Source organism: Eriocheir sinensis, chromosome 30 (assembly GCF_024679095.1).
Source record: "Eriocheir sinensis breed Jianghai 21 chromosome 30, ASM2467909v1, whole genome shotgun sequence".
In the NCBI taxonomy this organism is placed as follows: domain Eukaryota; kingdom Metazoa; phylum Arthropoda; class Malacostraca; order Decapoda; family Varunidae; genus Eriocheir; species Eriocheir sinensis.
In genome coordinates this window covers 15,872,362-15,894,861 of record NC_066538.1, presented here as the reverse complement: position 1 = coordinate 15,894,861, position 22,500 = coordinate 15,872,362, and the positions used below count along the sequence as shown (strand labels likewise).

The 22,500-nt window shown below is 47.8% G+C and overlaps 2 protein-coding genes across 2 annotated transcripts in view; both read left to right on the top strand.

Moving 5' to 3' along the window:
• LOC127005340 (mucin-1-like) overlaps window positions 1-3,071 on the top strand; it is a 4,750-nt gene extending 1,679 nt beyond the window's left edge. Inside the window, exons 3-9 of the mRNA XM_050874107.1 lie at window positions 1,587-1,816; window positions 1,877-1,996; window positions 2,057-2,176; window positions 2,237-2,296; window positions 2,353-2,412; window positions 2,473-2,691; window positions 3,066-3,071. Coding sequence (XP_050730064.1) covers window positions 1,587-1,816; window positions 1,877-1,996; window positions 2,057-2,176; window positions 2,237-2,296; window positions 2,353-2,412; window positions 2,473-2,691; window positions 3,066-3,071 — 815 coding nt within the window. The remainder of the gene's footprint in view (window positions 1-1,586; window positions 1,817-1,876; window positions 1,997-2,056; window positions 2,177-2,236; window positions 2,297-2,352; window positions 2,413-2,472; window positions 2,692-3,065) is intronic.
• A 10,354-nt stretch (window positions 3,072-13,425) lies between these two features.
• The window catches only part of LOC127005633 (enhancer of mRNA-decapping protein 3-like), a 9,538-nt gene continuing 463 nt past the window's right edge, over window positions 13,426-22,500 (top strand). The window contains exons 1-7 of the mRNA XM_050874623.1: window positions 13,426-13,592; window positions 16,546-16,719; window positions 17,420-17,839; window positions 18,354-18,564; window positions 20,725-20,884; window positions 21,036-21,189; window positions 21,964-22,500. The exon at window positions 21,964-22,500 is cut by the window's right edge and continues 463 nt beyond it. Of these exons, the coding sequence (XP_050730580.1) occupies window positions 16,559-16,719; window positions 17,420-17,839; window positions 18,354-18,564; window positions 20,725-20,884; window positions 21,036-21,189; window positions 21,964-22,500 (1,643 nt within the window). The 5' untranslated portion in view covers window positions 13,426-13,592; window positions 16,546-16,558. The remainder of the gene's footprint in view (window positions 13,593-16,545; window positions 16,720-17,419; window positions 17,840-18,353; window positions 18,565-20,724; window positions 20,885-21,035; window positions 21,190-21,963) is intronic.

Genomic DNA, 22,500 nt, shown 5'->3' with positions numbered 1-22,500 from the left:
CTACACACAGTCACACACACACAGTCTAGCCTCCCCGGAGTCATGAAGAACACCAAGAACACCTCGCTCACCGTCTTCCCGCTGCCGCTGCTGTCACGGGCCCCGCCAATGGTCCTGCTGCTGCTGCTGCTGCTGCTGTTTGGCCCCGGAGGCTCCCCCTGCCACGCCCTGGACTGGGAATGCCGCGCCAATATCACCGTCACGGCTCAAGATACAGCCGGGGTCAACATTACCACTGTACGAGATAGAGGCCCAGAAAGCATATTGACGACGTTGTTCGTGCAGCCCCGGCCAGGCTTCCAGGGCGTCAGTCTCGTGGGGAAGGTTTCTGATGGTGATGCTGATGAGGTGGTCGTTGCCTGGTTCTCGCTGTATAACACTTGTCTTCAAGGCTACGACAGCTGGTGGCAGTTGAATGCAGTGGTGTATAAGTCCAATTACCGAGACGGCGTTACCCCTGATGAACTTGTATTTGGCGTGCACGTTGGCCGTTGTTACAGTGCGTGTCGCCGCGGCCCCTTCCGCAATGTACTGAGCCTCCAGGTCAGGGCTCACGGCGCCTCACGCTGGAGCCTCACGGACTGTGCCAACAAAATCCGTGTTGATAATAACATACGGCCATCACTGGTGCCCTGCTCGAACCCTCCACCCACACCAGGCGTGCCTCCTCACACCACCAGCCCCACAACCCCTGCCGCTGAAACACCCACACCAGGCGTGCCTCCTCACACCCCCAGCCTCACAGCCCCTGCCGCTGAAACACCCACACCAGGCGTGCCTCCTCCCTGCCAAGGCACCCACATCCCAACAAGTATTGGCGGGGGTGGTGATGGCCATGCTGGTGGTGGCGAATGTGGTGGCGGTGGTGGTGGTGGTGCTGGTATGTGGGATGGCGGCGACGTTAGAAGAAGACGGAAGGTTTGTGTGTTAACCCACCTTTTTAGTTTGTGTGTGTGTGTGTGTCTTACACACACACACACACACACACACACAGTCCCAACATACAGAGAAACACTGCGCCTCACTAAATACTTTTCGAGAGAAAGCTGATAAGCGCAGAGAGAAGACTAGAGAAACTAATACTGAAGTTACCCGGAGAGGCAGGGAGAATACATCATGGATTAGAGAACAGGCTGTCGGTGCAACAGTACTGCATTGAGAAAGAATGATTAATAGGAGTAAAAAATGGAGCAAAAGAGTAAAAATGTAGTTGGTCAGGTGACGGCATGAGTACGTCGAGCTGCCAACAGACCGAGGACCGAAGCAACACAGTGGCGGCCCGGGAACAGCACAAGTCAGGACAATTAGAGCGTGACTTTGCCGAGGCAGGATTGAATGCTCTAACGCCAGACAGAGGGCTGGAAAACGTTGGGAAAGGCCGTTATCATGCAGTGGAATAGTAATTGAGGATGATGACGATAATGTAATAGTAGTAGTAGTAGTAGTAGTAGTAGTAGTAATAGTAGTAACTGTAGTAGTAGTAGTAGCAGCAGTAGTAATAGGAATGGTAGCAGCAACAGTTCCCTATCATTATCATCATCAGCAATCCTAAAGCCTAAAGGCCAGTCATTCCATGCCTCCGACAGACGCAGACCAGCAGCGAACTAGTCCAGCGGCGCCCGGCGTGACGGAGGAGGTGGTCAACAGCCTGTACGAGCCCTTTGACCGTCCTGCACCGTCCTGCGTGACGGAGGAGGTGGTCAACAGCCTGTACGAGCCCTTTGACCGTCCTGCACCGTCCTGCGTGAGGGAGGAGGTGGTCAACAGCCTGTACGAGCCCTTTGACCGTCCTGCACCGTCCTGCGTGAGGGAGGAGGTGGTCAACAGCCTCTACGAGCCCTTTGACCGTCCTGCACCGTCCTGCGTGAGGGAGGAGGTGGTCAACAGCCTGTACGAGCCCTTTGACCGTCCTGCACCGTCCTGCGTGAGGGAGGAGGTGGTCAACAGCCTGTACGAGCCCTTTGACCGACCTGCACCGTCCTGCGTGACGGAGGAGGTGGTCAACAACCTTTACGAGCCCTTTGACCGTCCTGCACCGTCCTGCGTGAGGGAGGAGGTGGTCAACAGCCTGTACGAGCCCTTTGACCGCCCTGCACCGTCCTGCGTGAGGGAGGAGGTGGTCAACAGCCTGTACGAGCTCTTTGACCGTCCTGCACCGTCCTGCGTGACGGAGGAGGTGGTCAACAGCCTGTACGAGCTCTTTGACCGTCCTGCACCGTCCTGCGTGACGGAAGAGGTGGTCAACAGCCTGTACGAGCCCTTTGACCGCCCTGCACCGTCCTGCGTGACGGAGGAGGTGGTCAACAGCCTGTACGAGCCCTTTGACCGCCCTGCACCGGGCTGCGTGAGGAGGTGGTCAACAGCCTGTACGAGCCCTTTGACCGCCCTGCACCGTCCTGCGTGAGGGAGGAGGTGGTCAACAGCCTGTACGAGCCCTTTGACCGCCGTGCACAGTCCTGCGTGAGGGAGGAGGTGGTCAACAGCCTGTACGAGCCTTTTGACCGCCCTGCACCGTCCTGCGTGAGGGAGGAGGTGGTCAACAGCCTGTACGAGCCCTTTGACCGTCCTGCACCGTCCTGCGTGAGGGAGGAGGTGGTCAAAAGCCTGTACGAGCCCTTTGACAGCCTGCGCCAGCTTCCCCCAGCCGTCACCGTCCCCACACCTCCAGAAATGATGATGACGGTGGTGAAGGTGGTAGAGGTGGTGGTGGTGATGATGGTAGAGGTAGTGTTAATAGTGGTAGAGGTGGTGGTAGGCATTCACATTCTGTTCACTCTAGCCCCATACATAAGCCCCGCCCACTCGAGCCCAACACCCACCAATGAGCTGCAACCTTTCCCAGCATTCACCAATCACATGCAGCCACAGCGAGAAAGGGGGCGTGGCTTGCTTGTGGATCAGCCCGTGGTATACACTTGACAGGGAAGGGGGAGGAGCTTATTTGCCTAGTTAGAATGAACAGATGACACTGGTACGTGGTGGTGAGGATTGTTATATATTGCTATATATCTGCGCCACTTCCCCATGCTATATTAATATGAGTTAATTTTAGTGTTAAGGACTAGGTGTAAGAGAGAAAATAAGTCACGGTGAGGTATGTGAGTAGGAAAGAATTTTCTGTCAAGTCACTGAGGAGATCGGAGGGAGTGGGGCGTAGGGGAACCAGATCAGACCCAGAGTAATCCAGGAGCGTTACTTCTGGTCAGAGAGTGGAGAGGTAAGGTCGGCTGCCGGGGTCACGGGGGAGGTGTTGGTGTGAGGAGTTAGGGTGTGGAGATTGTGGTAATGGGATAGTCACCGATAGTGTGTGTTGGAGAATTTTGGGAGAATATGTGTTGTGTTTGTGTGTGGTGAGAGGGTGTGTGTTGAGGGATTTTGGAGAGATATGTGTGTTGTGTCTGTGTGGTGATGGGAGGGTGTATTTTGGGGGATTTGTGGAGAGATGTATGTTGTTTTTGTGAAGTGAAACCTCTTGTAACTTACCTTCAGGCCAGTTTTACAGTCCACTACATCAAGTTTGTAAGCTCCCCAACCAAACACGAAACACCACGAAAATTCCTTGTCTAGTGTTTGGCGTTGATATAAAAAAGGAGTACATTTTTGGAGAGCACCCGGGAAATCTCTCTAGTATCTGGTATTGAGTAGAAATAACGGATCATTGTGGAAAATATAGTTTGGTTTGGGCGCTTACAATGGCTGGGTTGGACTGTCGAACTGGCCCTTAGATGTTAATGTTACTTTAGGAATGGTGCTTTGCTTAACCCTCCTCAGAGCACAAGGTGGAGAGAAAGTCGGCCTAGATTTGCTCAGAGTAGCATAGATGTGTCTAACCGTAATATTGATTTGCTAGAAGTAACGTAGCCAGTTAATATTACCTCCTCAGAGCACAAGGTGGAGAGAAATTCGGCCTAGGTTTGCTCAGAGTAGCATAGATGTGTCTAACCGTAATATTAACTGGCTACGTTACTTCTAGCAAATCCTATCTAACGTAATCCCAGCCTAAAGTTAGGGCCACACGGTACAACTGCTCGTGGTCTCAGTGCGCATATCCGTATCATTATTGTACTTTTGAAGTCTGCATTGAGTTATAAGGAAGTCCAAATGCTTTATATATATGATAACCAAACTTGATTGATAATGTGATTTCCGCTTGACAGAAGTAAACAAAAAATAAGTAAATCAAATGACTGGATTTTGTGCGAAGCTTTGTTCAGTGGGGAAAAATAAATTAATTTTAAGAAATGATTTATCTTGTTCTGATTTGCTCTTAATTATGAAAGTGATTTATGTTATAGTTCTTTAAATACGTAAGATGATGATGATGATGATAGTGATAACGAAGATACGAAGAAGAAGAACAAGAAAGAGAGAAGAAGGAGAAGAAGAAGAAGAAAAAAAACGTTGACGAAGGAGAAGAAAAGAAGGAAAAAAAGAAGAAAAAAAGTTGACGAAGGAGAAGGAAAAGAAGAAGAAGAAGAAGAAAAAGAAGAAGAAGTATAGAACAAGAAAAAAAAGAACAAGCATAAAACAAAGAGAATGGTGATGATCTATATAATAAAATAAAACTGTATAACTCTAAAAAGAAAAAAAAAAAGTATATATAGATGCCAATAATTAACTAGGAAAATTCGAGGTATAGCCTAGCATCACTCTGTATACATGGTAAGAATAAACAATAAAACAAATCCTTTCTGTGTATATATGGGTTTTGCTTCTTGAGGTGGTGGTGGTGGTGATGATGGTGGTGATGGTGGTGGTGGTGGTGGTGGGGATGATGATGGTGGTGGTGGTGGTGGTGATGGTGGTGGTGGTGATGATGATGGTGGTGGTGGTGGGGATGATGATGGTAATGATGGTGGTGGTGGTGGTGGTGATGATGGTAATGGTGGTGGTGGTGATGGTGGTGGTGGTGGTGATGATAATGGTGGTGGTGGTGGGGATGATGATGGTAATGATGGTGGTGGTGGTGGTGGTGATGATGGTAATGATGGTGGTGGTGGTGGTGATGATGATGGTAATGATGGTGGTGGTGGTGGGGATGATGATGGTAATGATGGTGGTGGTGGTGGGGATGATGATGGTAATGATGGTGGTGGTGATGGTGGTGGTGGTGGTGATGATGATGGTAATGATGGTGGTGGTGGTGGGGATGATGATGGTAATGATGGTGGTGGTGGTGATGATGATGGTAATGATGGTGGTGGTGGTGGTGGTGGTGGTGGGGATGATGATGGTAATGATGGTGGTGGTGGTGGGGATGATGATGGTAATGATGGTGGTGGTGGTGGTGATGATGATGGTAATGATGGTGGTGGTGGTGGGGATGATGATGGTAATGATGGTGGTGGTGGTGGGGATGATGATGGTAATGATGGTGGTGGTGGTGGTGATGATGATGGTAATGATGGTGGTGATGGTGGGGATGATGATGGTAATGATGGTGGTGGTGGTGGGGATGATGATGGTAATGATGGTGGTGGTGGTGGGGATGATGATGGTAATGATGGTGGTGGTGGTGGTGGTGATGATGGTAATGATGGTGGTGGTGGTGGTGATGATGATGGTAATGATGGTGGTGGTGGTGGGGATGATGATGGTAATGGTGGTGGTGGTGGTGGGGATGATGATGGTAATGATGGTGGTGGTGGTGGGGATGATGATGGTAATGATGGTGGTGGTGGTGGGGATGATGATGGTAATGATGGTGGTGGTGGTGGGGATGATGATGGTAATGATGGTGGTGGTGGTGGGGATGATGATGGTAATGATGGTGGTGGTGGTGGGGATGATGATGGTAATGATGGTGGTGGTGGTGGGGATGATGATGGTAATGGTGGTGGTGGTGGTGGGGATGATGATGGTAATGGTGGTGGTGGTGATGGTGGGAATGATGATGGTAATGATGATGGTGGTGGTGGTGGTGGTGGTGGTGGTGATGGTGGTGGGGATGATGTTGGTGGTGGTGGTGCTGATGCTGGTCATGAGGGTGGTGGTGGTGATGGTGGTGGTGGTGGTGGGGATGATGATGGTCCTGTTGGTGGTGGTGGTGATGGTGGTGATGATGATGGTGGTGGTGGGGATGATGATGGTAATGATGGTGGTGGTGGTGATGGTGGGGATGCTGCTGGTGGTGGTGGGGATGATGATGGTAATGATGGTGGTGGTGGTGATGGTGGGGATGATGATGGTGGTGGTGGGGATGATGATGGTGGTGGTGGGGATGATGATGGTGGTGGTGGGGATGATGATGGTAATGATGGTGGTGGTGGGGATGATGATGGTGGTGGTGGGGATGATGATGGTGGTGGTGGGGATGATGATGGTGGTGGTGGGGATCATGATGGTGGTGGGGATGATGATGTTGGTGGTGGGGATGATGATGGTGATGGTGGGGATGATGATGGTGGTGGTGGGGATGATGATGGTGGTGGTGGGGATGATGGTGGTGGTGGTGGGGATGATGATGGTAATGATGGTGGTGGTGGGGATGATGATGGTGGTGGTGGGGATGATGATGGTGGTGGTGGGGATGATGATGGTGTTGGTGGGGATGATGATGGTGGTGGTGGGGATGATGGTGGTGGTGGTGGGGATGATGATGGTAATGATGGTGGTGGTGGGGATGATGATGGTGGTGGTGGGGATGATGATGGTGGTGGGGATGATGATGGTAATGATGGTGGTGGTGGGGATGATGATGGTGGTGGTGGGGATGATGATGGTAATGATGGTGGTGGTGGTGATGGTGGTGGTGGGGATGATGATGGTGGTGGTGGGGATGATGATGGTGGTGGTGGTGATGATGATGGTGGTGGTGGGGATGATGATGGTGGTGGTGGGGATGATGATGGTAATGGTGGTGGTGGGGATGATGATGGTGGTGGTGGTGATGGTGGTGGTGGGGATGATGATGGTGGTGGTGGGGATGATGCTGGTAATGGTGGTGGTGGGGATGATGATGGTGATGGTGGTGTTGATGGTGGTGGTGGGGATGATGATGGTGGTGGTGGGGATGATGATGGTAATGGTGGTGGTGGGGATGATGATGGTGGTGGTGGTGATGATGATGGTGGTGGTGGGGATGATGATGGTGGTGGTGGTGGTGGGGATGATGATGGTGGTGGTGGTGGTGGGGATGATGATGGTGGTGGTGGTGGTGGGGATGATGATGGTGGTGGTGGTGGTGGGGATGATGATGGTGATGGTGGTGGTGGGGATGATGATGGTGGTGGTGGGGATGATGATGGTGGTGGTGGGGATGATGATGGTAATGGTGGTGGTGGGGATGATGATGGTAATGATGGTGGTGGGAATGATGATGGTAATGATTGTGGTGGTGGTGGGGATGATGATGGTAATGGTGGTGGTGGGGATGATGATGGTGGTGGTGGTGGGGATGATGATGGTGGTGGTGGTGGTGGGGATGATGATGGTGGTGGTGGTGGTGGGGATGATGATGGTAATGGTGGTGGTGGGGATGATGATGGTGGTGGTGGTGGTGGGGATGATGATGGTAATGGTGGTGGTGGGGATGATGATGGTAATGGTGGTGGTGGGGATGATGATGGTAATGGTGGTGGTGGGGATGATGATGGTAATGGTGGTGGTGGTGATGATGATGGTAATGGTGGTGGTGGGGATGATGATGGTGGTGGTGGGGATGATGATGGTAATGGTGGTGGTGGGGATGATGATGGTGGTGGTGGGGATGATGATGGTGGTGGTGGGGATGATGATGGTGGTGGTGGTGGTGGGGATGATGATGGTAATGATGATGGTGGTGGTGGTGATGGTGGTGGTGGTGATGATGATGGTAATGGTGGTGGTGGGGATGATGATGGTAATGATGATGGTGGTGGTGGTGATGGTGGTGGTGGTGATGATGCTGGTAATGATGGTGGTGGTGGTGGGGATGATGATGGTAATGGTGGTGGTGGGGATGATGATGGTAATGATGATGGTGGTGGTGGTGATGGTGGTGGTGGTGATGATGATGGTAATGATGGTGGTGGTGGTGGGGATGATGATGGTAATGATGGTGGTGGTGGTGGGGATGATGATGGTAATGATGGTGGTGGTGGTTGTGGTGGGGATGATGATGGTGATGGTGGTGGTGGTGATGGTGGGAATGATGATGGTAATGATGGTGGTGGTGGTTGTGGTGGTGGTGGTGATGGTGGTGGGGATGATGATGGTGGTGGTGGGGATGATGATGGTAATGGTGGTGGTGGGGATGATGATGGTAATGATGATGGTGGTGGTGGTGATGGTGGTGATGGGGATGATGATGGTAATGATGATGGTGGTGGTGGGGATGATGATGGTAATGATGGTGGTGGGAATGATGATGGTAATGATTGTGGTGGTGGTGGGGATGATGATGGTAATGATGGTGGTGGGGATGATGATGGTAATGATTGTGGTGGTGGTGGTGGTGATGGTGGTGGTGGGTATGTTGTTGGTTATGTTGATGGTGGTGGTGGGGATGTTGATGGTAATGATGGTGGTGGGAATGATGATGGTAATGATGATGGTGGTGGTGGGGATGATGATGGTGGTGGTGGGGATGATGATGGTGGTGGTGGGGATGATGATGGTGATGGTGGGGATGATGATGGTGGTGGTGGGGATGATGATGGTGGTGGTGGGGATGATGGTGGTGGTGGTGGGGATGATGATGGTAATGATGGTGGTGGTGGGGATGATGATGGTGGTGGTGGGGATGATGATGGTGGTGGTGGGGATGATGATGGTGGTGGTGGGGATGATGATGGTGGTGGTGGGGATGATGGTGGTGGTGGTGGGGATGATGATGGTAATGATGGTGGTGGTGGGGATGATGATGGTGGTGGTGGTGATGATGATGGTGGTGGTGGGGATGATGATGGTAATGATGGTGGTGGTGGTGATGGTGGTGGTGGTGGGGATGATGATGGTAATGATGATGGTGGTGGTGGTGATGGTGTGGATGATGATGGTGGTGGTGGTTGATGATGGTGGTGTTGGTGGTGTTGCTGGTGGTGGTGGGGATGATGATGGTGGTGGTGGGGATGATGATGGTTCTGGTGGTGGTGGTGATGATGGTGGTGGTGGTGGTGATGGTGGTGGTGGGGATGATGATGGTGGTGGTGGGGATGATGATGATGGTGGTGTTGGGGATGATGTTGGTGGTGGTGGTGATGGTGGTGGTGGGGATGATGATGGTCATGCTGGTGGTGGGGATGATGCTGGTAATGGTGGTGGTGGGGATGATGATGTTAATGGTGGTGGTGGTGATGGTGGTGGTGATGGTGGTAGGGATGATGATGGTGATGGTGGTGGTGGGGATGATGATGGTGATGGTGGTGGTGATGGTGGTGGTGGGGATGATGATGGTGATGGTGGTGGTGGTGGTGATGGTGGTAGGGATGATGATGGTGGTGGTGGTGGTGGGGATGATGATGGTGATGGTGGTGGTGGGGATGATGATGGTGGTGGTGGGGATGAGGAGGGTGGTGTTGGGATGATGATGGTAATGGTGGTGGTGGGATGATGATGGTAATGGTGGTGGTGGGGATGATGATGGTAATGGTGGTGGTGGGGATGATGATGGTTGTGGAGGTGGGGATGATGATGGTGGTGGTGGTGGTGGGGATGATGATGGTGGTGGTGGTGGTGGGGATGATGATGGTAATGGTGGTGGTGGGGATGATGATGGTAATGGTGTTGGTGGTGCTGCTGATGGTGGTGGTGGTGGTGGTGGTGGTTATGGTGGTGGTTGGGATGATGATGGTTTTGGTGGTGGTGGGGATGATGATGGTAATGGTGGTGGTGGGGATGATGATGGTAATGGTGGTGGTGGGGATGATGATGGTGGTGGTGGTGATGATGATGGTGGTGGTGGGGATGATGATGGTAATGGTGGTGGTGGGGATGATGATGGTGGTGGTGGGGATGATGATGGTGGTGGTGGGGATGATGATGGTGGTGGTGGTGGTGGGGATGATGATGGTAATGATGATGGTGGTGGTGGTGATGGTGGTGGTGGGGATGATGATGGTGATGGTGGGGGTGGGGATGCTGCTGGTACTGATGATGGTGGTGGTGGTGATGGTGGTGGTGGTGATGATGCTGGTAATGATGGTGGTGGTGGTGGGGATGATGATGGTAATGGTGGTGGTGGGGATGATGATGGTAATGATGATGGTGGTGGTGGTGATGGTGGTGGTGGTGATGATGATGGTAATGATGGTGGTGGTGGTGGGGATGATGATGGTAATGATGGTGGTGGTGGTGATGATGATGGTAATGATGGTGGTGGTGGTGGTGGGGATGATGATGGTAATGGTGGTGGTGGTGATGGTGGGAATGATGATGGTAATGATGGTGGTGGTGGTTGTGGTGGTGGTGGTGATGGTGGTGGGGATGATGATGGTGGTGGTGGGGATGATGATGGTAATGGTGGTGGTGGGGATGATGATGGTAATGATGATGGTGGTGGTGGTGATGGTGGTGATGGTGATGATGATGGTTATGATGATGGTGGTGGTGGGGATGATGATGGTAATGATGGTGGTGGGAATGATGATGGTAATGATTGTGGTGGTGGTGGGGATGATGATGGTAATGATGGTGGTGGGGATGATGATGGTAATGATTGTGGTGGTGGTGGTGGTGATGGTGGTGGCGGTGGGAATGATGATGGTAATGATGATGGTGGTGGTGGGGATGATGATGGTAATGATGGTGGTGGGAATGATGATGGTAATGATGATGGTGGTGGTGGGGATGATGATGGTAATGATGGTGGTGGGGATGATGATGGTAATGATTGTGGTGGTGGTGGTGGTGATGGTGGTGGCGGTGGGAATGATGATGGTAATGATTGTGGTGTTGGTGGTGATGATGGTGGGGATGATGATGTTAGTGGTGGTGGTGGTGATGGTGGTGGCGGTGGGAATGATGATGGTAATGATTGTGGTGTTGGTGGTGATGATGGTGGGGATGATGATGTTAGTGGTGGTGGTGGTGATGGTGGTGGCGGTGGGAATGATGATGGTAATGATTGTGGTGTTGGTGGTGATGATGGTGGGGATGATGATGTTAGTGGTGGTGGTGGTGATGGTGGTGGTGGAGATGATGATGGTGATGGTGGTGGTAGGGATGATGATGGTGATGATGATGGTGGTGGTGGTGGTGGTGATGGTGGTGGGGATGATGATGATGGTGGTAATGGTGGTGGGGATGATGATGGTGATAGTGGTGATGTTATTTTTTATTTATTTATTTATTTTTTTTTTTTTACGTCTTGGCCTATTGCGCCGGTAGGCTTCTTCCCGGTGGATCGTGATGGTGGGTCCTGATGGTCGGCCCAGCCCGTTCTGGCGCAGGCGAGTGTTTATAGTGGCGCCATCTTGCATTGGCTCATGCTGCCCTCCCGGAGCTCATCTTTAATCCTAGAATCTAGAGTCCAAGTTGATAGGTGGCCTTCTGGAAAGCATGTGGGTAGTTTTAAGCCACTCGCCGGCGGCTGAAAAATCCCAGCTTGGTGGCATCGGGCGGGGATTGAACTCTCATCCTCCTGAACGCGGGGCCGTCTTGGTATCTGTTCAGCCAGCCGTCCACGTGGTGGACGTGATCATATATTCTATATATAGCCAACAGGATACGGATAAGAGAGAGAGAGAGAGAGAGAGAGAGAGAGAGAGAGAGAGAGAGAGAGAGAGAGAGAAGGGGGGGCGGAAACGGATTCAAAAGTCAGGGGATCTGAGGGGCCTTGTGGCTTGCTGAAAAACGCCATATATATATATATATATATATATATATATATATATATATATATATATATATATATATATATATATTTTTTTTATTGGTATTATATATGTATATTGTCTCTCTCTCTCTCTCTCTCTCCCATATCCGTATCCTGTCGACTCGAATATATCACGTCCACCACCACCATTATCACCACCACCACCACCGCCATCATGACCATCATCACCACCACCATAACCACCACCACCACCACCACTGCAAACTTTGTCATGAATATAAAGGACTTGACTGCTTTGGCTAGTTTTGGAACAGACGGTCCCTGTTCGAAACAAAATTTGCGCATATGTAACTGCTGACTTCTTATGGACTTCCGCTCCCGGCAAGTCCATATAAGGAGGTGTGACGTATATATCTAGCAAGCAGTTTTTGTGCGCACCGGATGACAAACACGATAAGGAAGCGGCGCCAATTTTAGATCCAGGCTATTCACACGTACGTATTTTTACACACACCATTAATTTATACTGCAGCGAGCGGCCAACCAGAATCAGCGGTGCAAGATTGTCGTTCTCACCATATCGCATTTCCCAATTTCTGACCCGTAACCATTGCAAAAAAACACCGATGATTAACCATTTCACTTATAACTATAAATGAATCTAGTTATTAAGATGCATGAAGAAGGCAGTTATGGGGTCTGGAAACAATTTATAGGTACAATGTTCCGAGTATGACAATCTGGCACCGCTGACCAGAATATCTATTTACCATTCAGCCATGGCCAAATACTTCACCTACAGGAACCTTACACTGCCGAACAATGATTTACCATTATCCACAAGATTATTTTCTCGTAAAAATGCAACCGCAATTAGGCTACGCGGTGACTTATTAGGCTACACTCAGTTCAGGAGCTCTCAGGTACAGTTGGGTTTGCTCTTTATAATCGCGTAAAGGAACATCGTGAAGGAAAAAGTTTGATGGGAAAATATTTTAGGAGGAAGGGAGGAACCTGCAGAAGAAAAAAATAATAATAATTGCAAAATGATTTCCCACGATGCGGAAGGAAGGAGTCACCGCGCCATCCAGGATATTAAAACTGTCGACGCTAATGTTGTTATCATTATTATCTTTAGGTACATACAGCATCAAATGAGGTATCGGGAGACAGGTCTGGTCATCATATATGTGGCTTTTAGACCACAAATTGTGCTGTAGACCCCGCGCTAAAGTACCATCGCTGAAACTCCGTCTATATAGGCATGTGGCACTAGGAGACCAAGGGACGCCCACGTAATCCATGGTGGGGCAAGGCGGTTTTTTTTCTCATTATATATATATATTTTTTTTTGCCCTTGAGCTGCTTCCTTTACTACTTAAAAAAAACTGTGGATTGTCTGGCGGGTGAGTGAAGCGACGCACCCCCGGACGTATGCTTCCCGTTAGCTATAGAAGAATGGAAGCAGAATGACTGTAGGACTGTGTGAATGGTTGAATATAGTCAGTGATATTATAGTTCATTTTTCTTTTATCTATTTGGTCCATATGTCATCTTTAGTAAGGGAAGTAGAAGTAGAAGAAGCTACTGAAGAAGAAGAAGAAGAAGAAGAAGAAGAAGAAGAATCATCATCATCATCATCAGAAGAAGAAAAAGGAGTACAAGTAGAAGAAGGGGACTGTTCGAGGCGCTACAGGTGTCCAGACCAAGACCAAGCACGCCTGTAAACAAGAAAGCTTGCCTCCACTCCTTTCCTTTTCCACCACCAGGTCCTCCACTGCCGCTTCCACCCTCCCGCCTCCACCGCCCACACCTCTCCGCCTTGCAGGGAGACGCGGTAATTATAATTCCAGCTGCAAAAAAACTGTTTCCCGGGTTGGTCTACGGAGGGCCAGCATTAGCTTTCTCCTGCACCTTCCCCCACGATCTTCTTTTTATACTTCTTCTTTTACCTCTACTTCTTCTTTTTCTTCTTTTACTTTTACTGGTAATTCTTTACAAGAAGTACGCCTCCCCCTCCGCCACTCCAGCCCCCCTACCCCCAAAACACAAGCCTGGAGACCTGTGGGGAACCGGGGTTTTGGGGGGGAAGGCAAAATCCCTGAAAAATGGGCTTCCAAAATTTCCCAAGAAAAATCCCTAAATTTATGAAAATTCCCTAGTCTTGGAAGTAAGGAAAGTCACTAACTTTATAACCTAACAGCTAACGGGGCTTCGCCCCCCTGTGGGACCCCCCCACATGTATGATGCGCCGTAAAATCTTTTTATTTTTGTTTGGTGAGTGTATTTTATCTACTGTAACCGAACTTTACCTAACCTAACCTAGCTGGGGGGGGAACCCCCCCCCAACATGTATTATGTGCCGTAAATTTTTGTTGTTGTTGTTGTTTGGTGAGTGTATTTAAACTACTGTATCCGAACTTTACATAACCTAACCTAACCTAGCCGTGAAATCTTTTTTTTTTTGGGTGGTGGAGCGTATTCAAACTTCTGTAACTGAACTTTACATAACCTAACCCCCCCCACATGTATGATGCGCCCGTAAAACTAAAGAAGTACAACAATATGTGAGACCTTGGAAAGGTTATTATTCTCGTTGGGGCAATATTGGAGGCACATGCTTGTCTCAGCTTGATGCGCCCACGAGGCAGCAATTAATCGCATTACATGTGACACGCTCGTGTCACATGTAATGCTCGATGTTCGAATATAGTGGATTAAAAGACAATACGTTTAGGAAACTTTCCTGAAAGTTTCAGGACTAGGGATTTTTCCCGGTTTTAGGGAAATTTTGGTGGCACATTTAAGTCAGTTTGCCTTCTCACACCCCAAACCCAGGTTTACTGGCTTAGGAACTAGTTTGTATGGTGCACTGCAAGGCAGCTATGAGGCTCAGTCTGTCTATGGAGCCCTGAGTGTAACCATAACAATGGACTTAGAAAATCGAAGCCACCCAACGCAGCACATCACATTCTCGGAGCTATTACAGCCATATCAGACTCATCCCCCAAAAGATTTTTAGACATATGACAAGGCCACAGTGTGTCCTACATAATATGCAAGGTTTCGTTATTGCATGGGACCTGGACTTATTAGTAAGAATTACCCTTTTACTTCTTGTATATACTTCTTCTTCTTCTTCTTTTACTTCTACTTCTTATACTTCTTCTTCTTTTTCTTAGACTTCTTCTTTTTCTTCTTTTACTTCTTCTTCTTCTTCTTTTACTTCTACTTCTTATACTACTACTTCTTCTTCTTCTTCTTCTTTTTCTTCTTTTACTTCTTCTTCCTCTTCTTCTTCTTCTTCTTCTTTTACTTCTACTTCTTCTACTACTTCTTCTTCTTCTTCTTCTACTTATTATTATTATTATTATTATTATTATTATTATTCTACTTCTTCTTTTACCTCTACTTCATCTTCTACTTCTTCTTTTACCTCTACTTCATCTTCTTCTTCTTCTTTTACCTCTACTTCATCTTCTTCTTCTTCTTTTACCTCTACTTCATCTTCTACTTCTTCTTTTACCTCTACTTCATCTTCTTCTTTTACCTCTACTTCATCTTCTTCTTCTTCTTTTACCTCTACTTCATCTTCTTCTTTTATCTCTACTTCTTCTTTTTCTTCTACCTCTTCTTCTTTTATCTCTACTTCATCTTCTTTTACTTCTACTTCTTATATGTACTTCTACTTCTTCTTCTTTTTCTTCTTTTATCTCTACTTCATCTTCTTCTTCTTCTTTTTCTACTTGTTCTACTTCTTCTTATTATTATTCTACTTCTTCTTCTTTTACCTTTATTTCTTCTTCTTCTTCTACTTCTTCTTCTTCTTCTATTTCTTCTTCTTCTTATACTTCTACTTCTTCTTAGCTAAGTGAAGTCACTCCTTTGTCAAGGAAGTGAAGAGGAAATAAAAATTCTGGTTGTTTCTGTCAGTAAAATATGATCCATCAGCCCCAGTGTCCAGGGTATGATGGAGCCTGAGGTGAACATATATGATTGATGCTTTAAATTTTCTTGCAGGCATCACCCACAGCTTATCACGTAAACTGGTACCCCAAATAGCTGATTCAGATTCCTTGTACCTTCCCTGTTTTCCTCTCTTCATCTCTTGGGTATTTCTTTTATCCGATTTATACATTTTCTCTGTTTTTTTTCATATCTTGTCTCTTCTCCTCCCACCTCATTTCCTCTCTTTTCTTTTCTCTCTCCATTCTGTCTCCCTTCCTTTACTCATTTTCTCCTCTTCCCTTCCCTGCTTCTCTCACCTCATTTCTTGGCCAGTTCTTGTGTCCCATATATACCTTTTCTCTTTTTTCATATTCAGTCTTTTCCTTCTTCTATTTCCATACTCTCCTTGCTTTTCTCTCTCCATCCTGTCTCTTTCTTTCCTCATTTTCTCTGTGTCTCTTCTTTCCTCTCTGCTTGATTTCCCTTCTTTAATTCTCATTGCTTCATTCTTTATCCCCATCTTCACATAGACAGTTCCTTCATTGTCTGCGGAAACACTAATCATCACCTTCTTTCATCACATCTCCTTTCCACTCTGCTTGATTTCCCTTCTTTAATTCTCATTGCTTCATTCTTTATCCCCATCTTCACATAGACAGTTCCTTCATTGTCTGCGGAAACACTCATTATAACCTTCTTTCATCACTTTGTCTTTGCCTCTCCTTTCAACTCTGCTTGATTTCCCTTCTTTCATTCTCATTTTACTTTCTTCTTCCTCACCATTTTCACATAGACACTTCCCTTGTTGTCTGTAGAAACACTCATCACCAAAATGTCTGCAGGTGAGATTGTGTCATGACTGAATACGTGGGCTGTCAAGTGTCCGTGGAGGTGCGAGGGGGCCTAGGGTGGTACCAGGGCCGGGTGGTGGCCGTCAGCACCCAGCGGCAGACACTCACTCTCACCCAGGTCATCCACAATGGCCGGCCGGCGCCACTGTCTGAGGTCACCATCAAGTAAGTCGGTGCTTTCTGTCTGTGTTTTTGTTTTCATTTCCATGGTAGTTCTTTTACATTTAGATATTTCACTATGCACTCTTCTTCTTCTACTTCTTCTTTTTCTACTTCTTACATTACAATCATCATCATCACCATTTCATTTAACGTACAATTTCACTCTTCCTGAGCAGTTGGATGCTTTATGGCTCTCCTTCGTTCTACTCTGTCTTCTGTCTGATGCTCATCCAATCCCATCAATGCCAAGTCTTCCTGTATACACCTCCATGTTTTCCTAGGTCTACCAACTGGTCTCCTTCCTTCTACCTCTAATCTCTCCAAAACTCCCAGCACTATGAAATTAACCTGGTAGCAGCAGGGATCATGTTTCTTAATGGTCCCTCTAAGTCAGAAAAATGAGAAAAAATCACCCCTCACACAAACCATTTCATAATATATATCAAAGCATTTGTGATCAGATTATGTATCATCTTTTTTGGGGGGTTTATATCATGGCACAAATTTTGCCCGTCGCTGCTACACGGTAAAACCACAAATTTGGCCCGTCGCTGTTACCGGGTTAAAGAAAAGTTTGCATGTTGTATAAAACCTGCAAGTTATGACCTACAAACATTTCCTGCAGAACCTCCTCAGGATTAGCCCAAACAGGATTGAAACCAGCAACCTTGAGAACCCTAGACACCATCCTCTTTTTCCTCAGTGCCGGTGACGTGGTGGAGCTCAAGATACTGTCACACCCGAAGAAGGGCGACGTAGAGCCCACCACTGCCACCACCACCAGACCCACACCACAGCCTGCCTCAGTCCCCTCAGGAGCAACACCCCATGGCCACACACCCCAGGCCTTGCTCACATACCCCTCACATGCTCAAGCTAACCACCACAACCAGACGCCGCAGAAACAGACACAGCTGCCACCGACGTCACATCCACAGCAACAGTACACCACACAGCGGGCCCCCAAGGCACAGCTACAATTCCCCCAGGCAGGGCATGGAGAGGCGGCTGTTGCTGGGTATGGGACGGGGGCCGGGGGGGAGGCGGGGCAGATCAGGAGGAAGCCCCGTACCTCAGTTGGGGAAACGCTCGCTCATGGGTCACACCACCACACGCTCCCCAAGTAAGTGAACAGGCAGACAAGCCCTTCATTGACCATCAGTTTTCATTGCTCGTAAATTTCTTTCCCTTTTGATTTGAATGTGATAATATATTGTTGTCCTTGTACAGTGAGTGTGGTAACAGGCAGACAAGCTCCTAGTTGACTATCTCTTTCCATTGCTCGTAAATTTCTTTCCCTATAGACATGAATGTGCTAATATATTCTTGTCCAGAGTCTTCAGTGAGTGTAGCAATGGGCAAACAAGCTCTTCAATGACTATCTGTTTCCATTGCTTGTAAATTTCTTTCCCTATAGATATGAACGTGGTAATATATCCTTGTCCGGAGTCTTCAGTGAGTGTAGCAATGGGCAAACAAGCTCTTCAATGACTATCTGTTTCCATTGCTTGTAAATTTCTTTCCCTGTAGATATGAATGTGCTAATATATCCTCGTCGGATCCTATAGTAGGGTCTTGTATAGCATGAGAATTTGGTTGAGTTCCTGCCAGTCAGTACATGAACCTCCCACACCCAGAGATACCAGTGGGGAGTGGCAGCGGGTGTCCCAGGCCCCGGCAGCTGCCCCTGACTACAGCTCCCCGCGGCGGTTTGACCCAGCCAGGACGGCGGGCAAGAAGGAGCGGCAGCGGAGGGCGCGCAATGAGGCAACCTTCGGCATCTCAGACGACGATATGATGGCCACGGACTTTGACTTTGAGAGCAACCTGGCGCTCTTTGACAAGCAGGTGAGGCTGGATGGTGGTAGTTGTAGTAGTAGTGGTAATAATAGTAGTAGTAGTAGTAGTTGTAGAAGTAATTGTAGTATTAGTCATAGCAATAGTAGTCATAGTATTAGTATTATTATTAGTAGTACTTGTAGTGGTATTAGTAGTAGTTGTATTATCATTATTATTATTTTCACACACTCATACACACACAGTAATTATTAGTAATCTAGCCTAATCTTTTTCACCTTCACATGTCTTCCTCACCTGGGCCAGTAAATGAGTTACCCAACTTAACCTAACCTACCCTAACTTGACTAACATACATGCCCACCTCAGAGCCTTTTAGCTTTATATCACTTCCTCTCCATGCAGGGCCGGATTATCCTATACGCCATGGCGTAGGGCTCCCAGCACTGAGGGGCCCACAAAACCTGATAGACCCGACCCATAATTGGGCCCCCACATAATGGAAATCCCGGAAATGCCTGTAGCCTCAGGGAGATCAGTATGCTTCGTTGGACTAGTGATTAAAAAAAATAAATAAATAAATAAAAAAAAATAATAAAATAAAATAAAAAAATAAAAAAATAAATAAATAGATAAAACAAAATAGCAAAAACTTGTTTGTGTTAGCAACACAAGTCAACAGTGGTTGGAATTTCTTTGAACTTGTGCAGGAATTATATGCATATTCAGTTGGATCAACAAATTGCTGGAATTTACTAACAAAGGGATTGTCACCTAATGAAAATAGTAGAATTCTAACCCTAAAAACATTATCTTCCACACGTTGGCATTTCCATTCTGAATCAGTGAAAGCTCTGCACTTAAACTATTCTAGCATCTATGGCATGTTAAATGAAATTGCAGACAATGAGGAACTAAAAGGAGATGCTCGACTTGCTGCATCAGTTCTTGCAGAGAAAATGTGCCTTCTTGAAAATGCATTTATGTGTGTTCTGTGGAACAAGATCCTCCAGCGCTTTCAGATATTGATATCAACATGGCTGTATCATTGTTTCTATCACTTGAAAGTTTTGTTGCTGAGCATCGTGGTCAATTTGATGAACTGGAGAATGATGCAAAAAATCTCATTGAAAATGTTCAGCAAGTATATGTATCGGAAAAGGTACGGAAGAGAAGACGGCGGCGTCAAGCTGATGATTCTGCTGAACCTGATGCAGATCTTCAAGATGCACAAAAATTTCCTGTACAAAGTTTTGTTTTCATCATTGACAAGTTACATGCAAGTTTAGCTCAACGTCGCCAGGCTTATCACAAGATATCTGACGACTTTGCCTTTATCAAGTCATTGAAGGAGAATGATACTGCACAGCTGAGAGTTGCATGATGTATCCAGCTTGGTGAAGAAATACATCAATGACTTGGAACTTCACTGCGAGGATGAATTTGTAACATCCTCAGAATTTGTAACCCATTTGAAGTTGGATCGTGATCCTCATGTCCTGTTAAAATACTTCAGGAAGAATCCAGTTGTAGAGTCAACATCTACCAATGTTTCAACTGCTCTGCGATTGTTCTTAACATTACCAGTCACAGTCTGCGAAAGTGAACGTTCATTTTCCAAACTGTCTTTGATCAAAAACAGATTTCGTTCAACAATGACTCAAAAACGATTGAATGCTTCGTCTGTTATGTCAATTGAAAATGATGTCACCTCCTCAATGACATTTGAAACCATAATTGAATGGTTTTCACAAGAGAAATCAAGAAAACAGGCATTGGTGTAGCTGCTATAGTTAACTATGTACATAAGTATGGTATGTATGATGCTAATACAGAATATAAAGAAAATAAAGATGACAATCTGTATTAAATATATTGTATCATTAATTCATTCTGATGTTTCAATAAAATATGAAATTGTTCAGATCTTGCCTTATTTATTCAGGGGGGCAAACTGGGTGGCATAGGGCCCGATGCAAGCTTAATCAGGGCCTGTATCCACGCCTCCCCAGTCATTTTACAAGTAACCTAACCCAACCTAGAGGAATATAATGCCCACCTCTGTTCCTTTTCCTACCGTCACGCCTCTCCTTCCCCTTACCCTCCCTAGTCATTTTATAAGTAATCTAACCCAACCCAGCCTAGAGTAACATAAATGCTCATTTCTGTACCTTTTTTACTTTCACCTCTCCTTCTCCGCACCTCCCCCAGGCGGTGTACGAGGAGATCCAGAGCCACAAGCCTGATGTGGTGCGGCAGACGGTGCGGGAAAACTACCGCTATGATGAAAATGTCCTGCCGTCCAAACCTCCTCCTGAGCGCAAGATTATTGTTCCCACCTCAGGCGCTGCCGAGGTGATCTACGCCAATGGTACGTCCGTGTGTGTGTGTGTGTGTGTGTGTGTGTGTGTCCCAGACAGCACCACAACCTGTCATCTCATCTTGTCTACAAACCTGTCCTTTAATAGAATGTCATGAAGCAAAACAGCACAGTGTCATTAACCCTTCCTGCCACCCTCCAGACAGCGGCGTGTTGGTTCCGTCAGTAACCAGTGAGCTCCGTGCGGCCCTGCTGTCTACGGCCAACCAGCACGGCCTCACCAACTCCCGGCAGCTGGAGATGATAGGCCGTGCGGCCACGGAGGTGATCATGTCCATCAGTGGGTGCAGCCACAGGTAATGATAATAGTAGTAATAATACTAAATAATAAACAATGTGTTTCAAGGAACACACATTGCCCACCATATTGGCCAAAATGTAATTTTCAAGATGGCTGCCATCATCCTTTTTTTTTATTTTCCCAAAATTTCTCAAGTTTGAGTTATTCAAATAAGGATGCTGCTTTCAGGTCATAGCTAGATATGCTTTAATAGGTTTACACTATGTGTAAAATTGCTCTCAATGTTTTTTTATGGGTACAGCGCCATTTGTGGGATCAAACATTCATGGAAGTTCGCTGTTAGCGGGAGGCTGTGTCCCCTAACCCCCACGAACAAAGGGGGACGGGTGTAGTACAACAGGGTGCTGGTCCAGTACATGATAGATGTATGCTGCAAGTCATGCATGGCTGGCGGGAATGCCGCACCAGCATGTAGCCGCCTAGTGGATATGCTTTTTAGGAAGTGGATTTTTGAGTGATCCTCCCTGCTCCTCTGGTATTAGATGGAGTCTGTTAAATCTAAACTTTATTAAATCAAGGTTCATTAAATTGAGGGTCAAGTGTAATAGTATGAATAGTAGTAGTAATAGTAGCAGCAGTATATAATAGTAGTAACAGTACTGTAGTAGCACAACCATCTGTAGAAGGTTTATATTACTTTAAAAGCAGGGGCAGTAGCAATAATAGTAAGTTGTAGCAGCAGTAGTGTTAGAAGCAATACCAGTGCCGGTGCCAGTGCCAGCAGCATCAGTAGAAATATCATCATTAAGTGTGTTGTGGTGTGCCGCAGGCTGGACCCAGGCAGCAACCAGCAGCAGCCGCCGGTGGTGGTGCTGTTGTGTGGCAGCCACCTGCAGGGCGCGGCTGGAGTGAACACGGCACGGCAGCTGGAGAGCCAGGGCGTGCAGACCCTGGTGGTGACCCCGCCCAGTGCCTCCTCGCCCCCCACCCCCCTGCTTCTGACCCATGAGCTCCAGCTGTATGGCCTGACGGGCCGCACCGTGGCCGACCCTCGCAAGCTGCCATCCACCCTGGACCTCATCGTGGATGCACGTCTGGACCACTTGGGCCGGGCAGGGGAGGGCGGAGGCGGCCAGGCCTGGCTGGCCTCCACTGCAGCCTGGGCCTCTGCCTCCCGGGCCCCCGTGCTGGCCCTTGACCCGCCCAGTGACTTGGCGGCCCTGTCCTTCAGCTCCCCGCCCCTGCCCGCCCGTGTGCTGCTGTGTGTGGCGCTGCCCCTTGCCTACACACCATCCCGCGGCAAGCTGTACCTCCTCTCGCTGCCCATCCCGCTGCACACTTTCGCCGCTGTGGGCATCAAGTATGT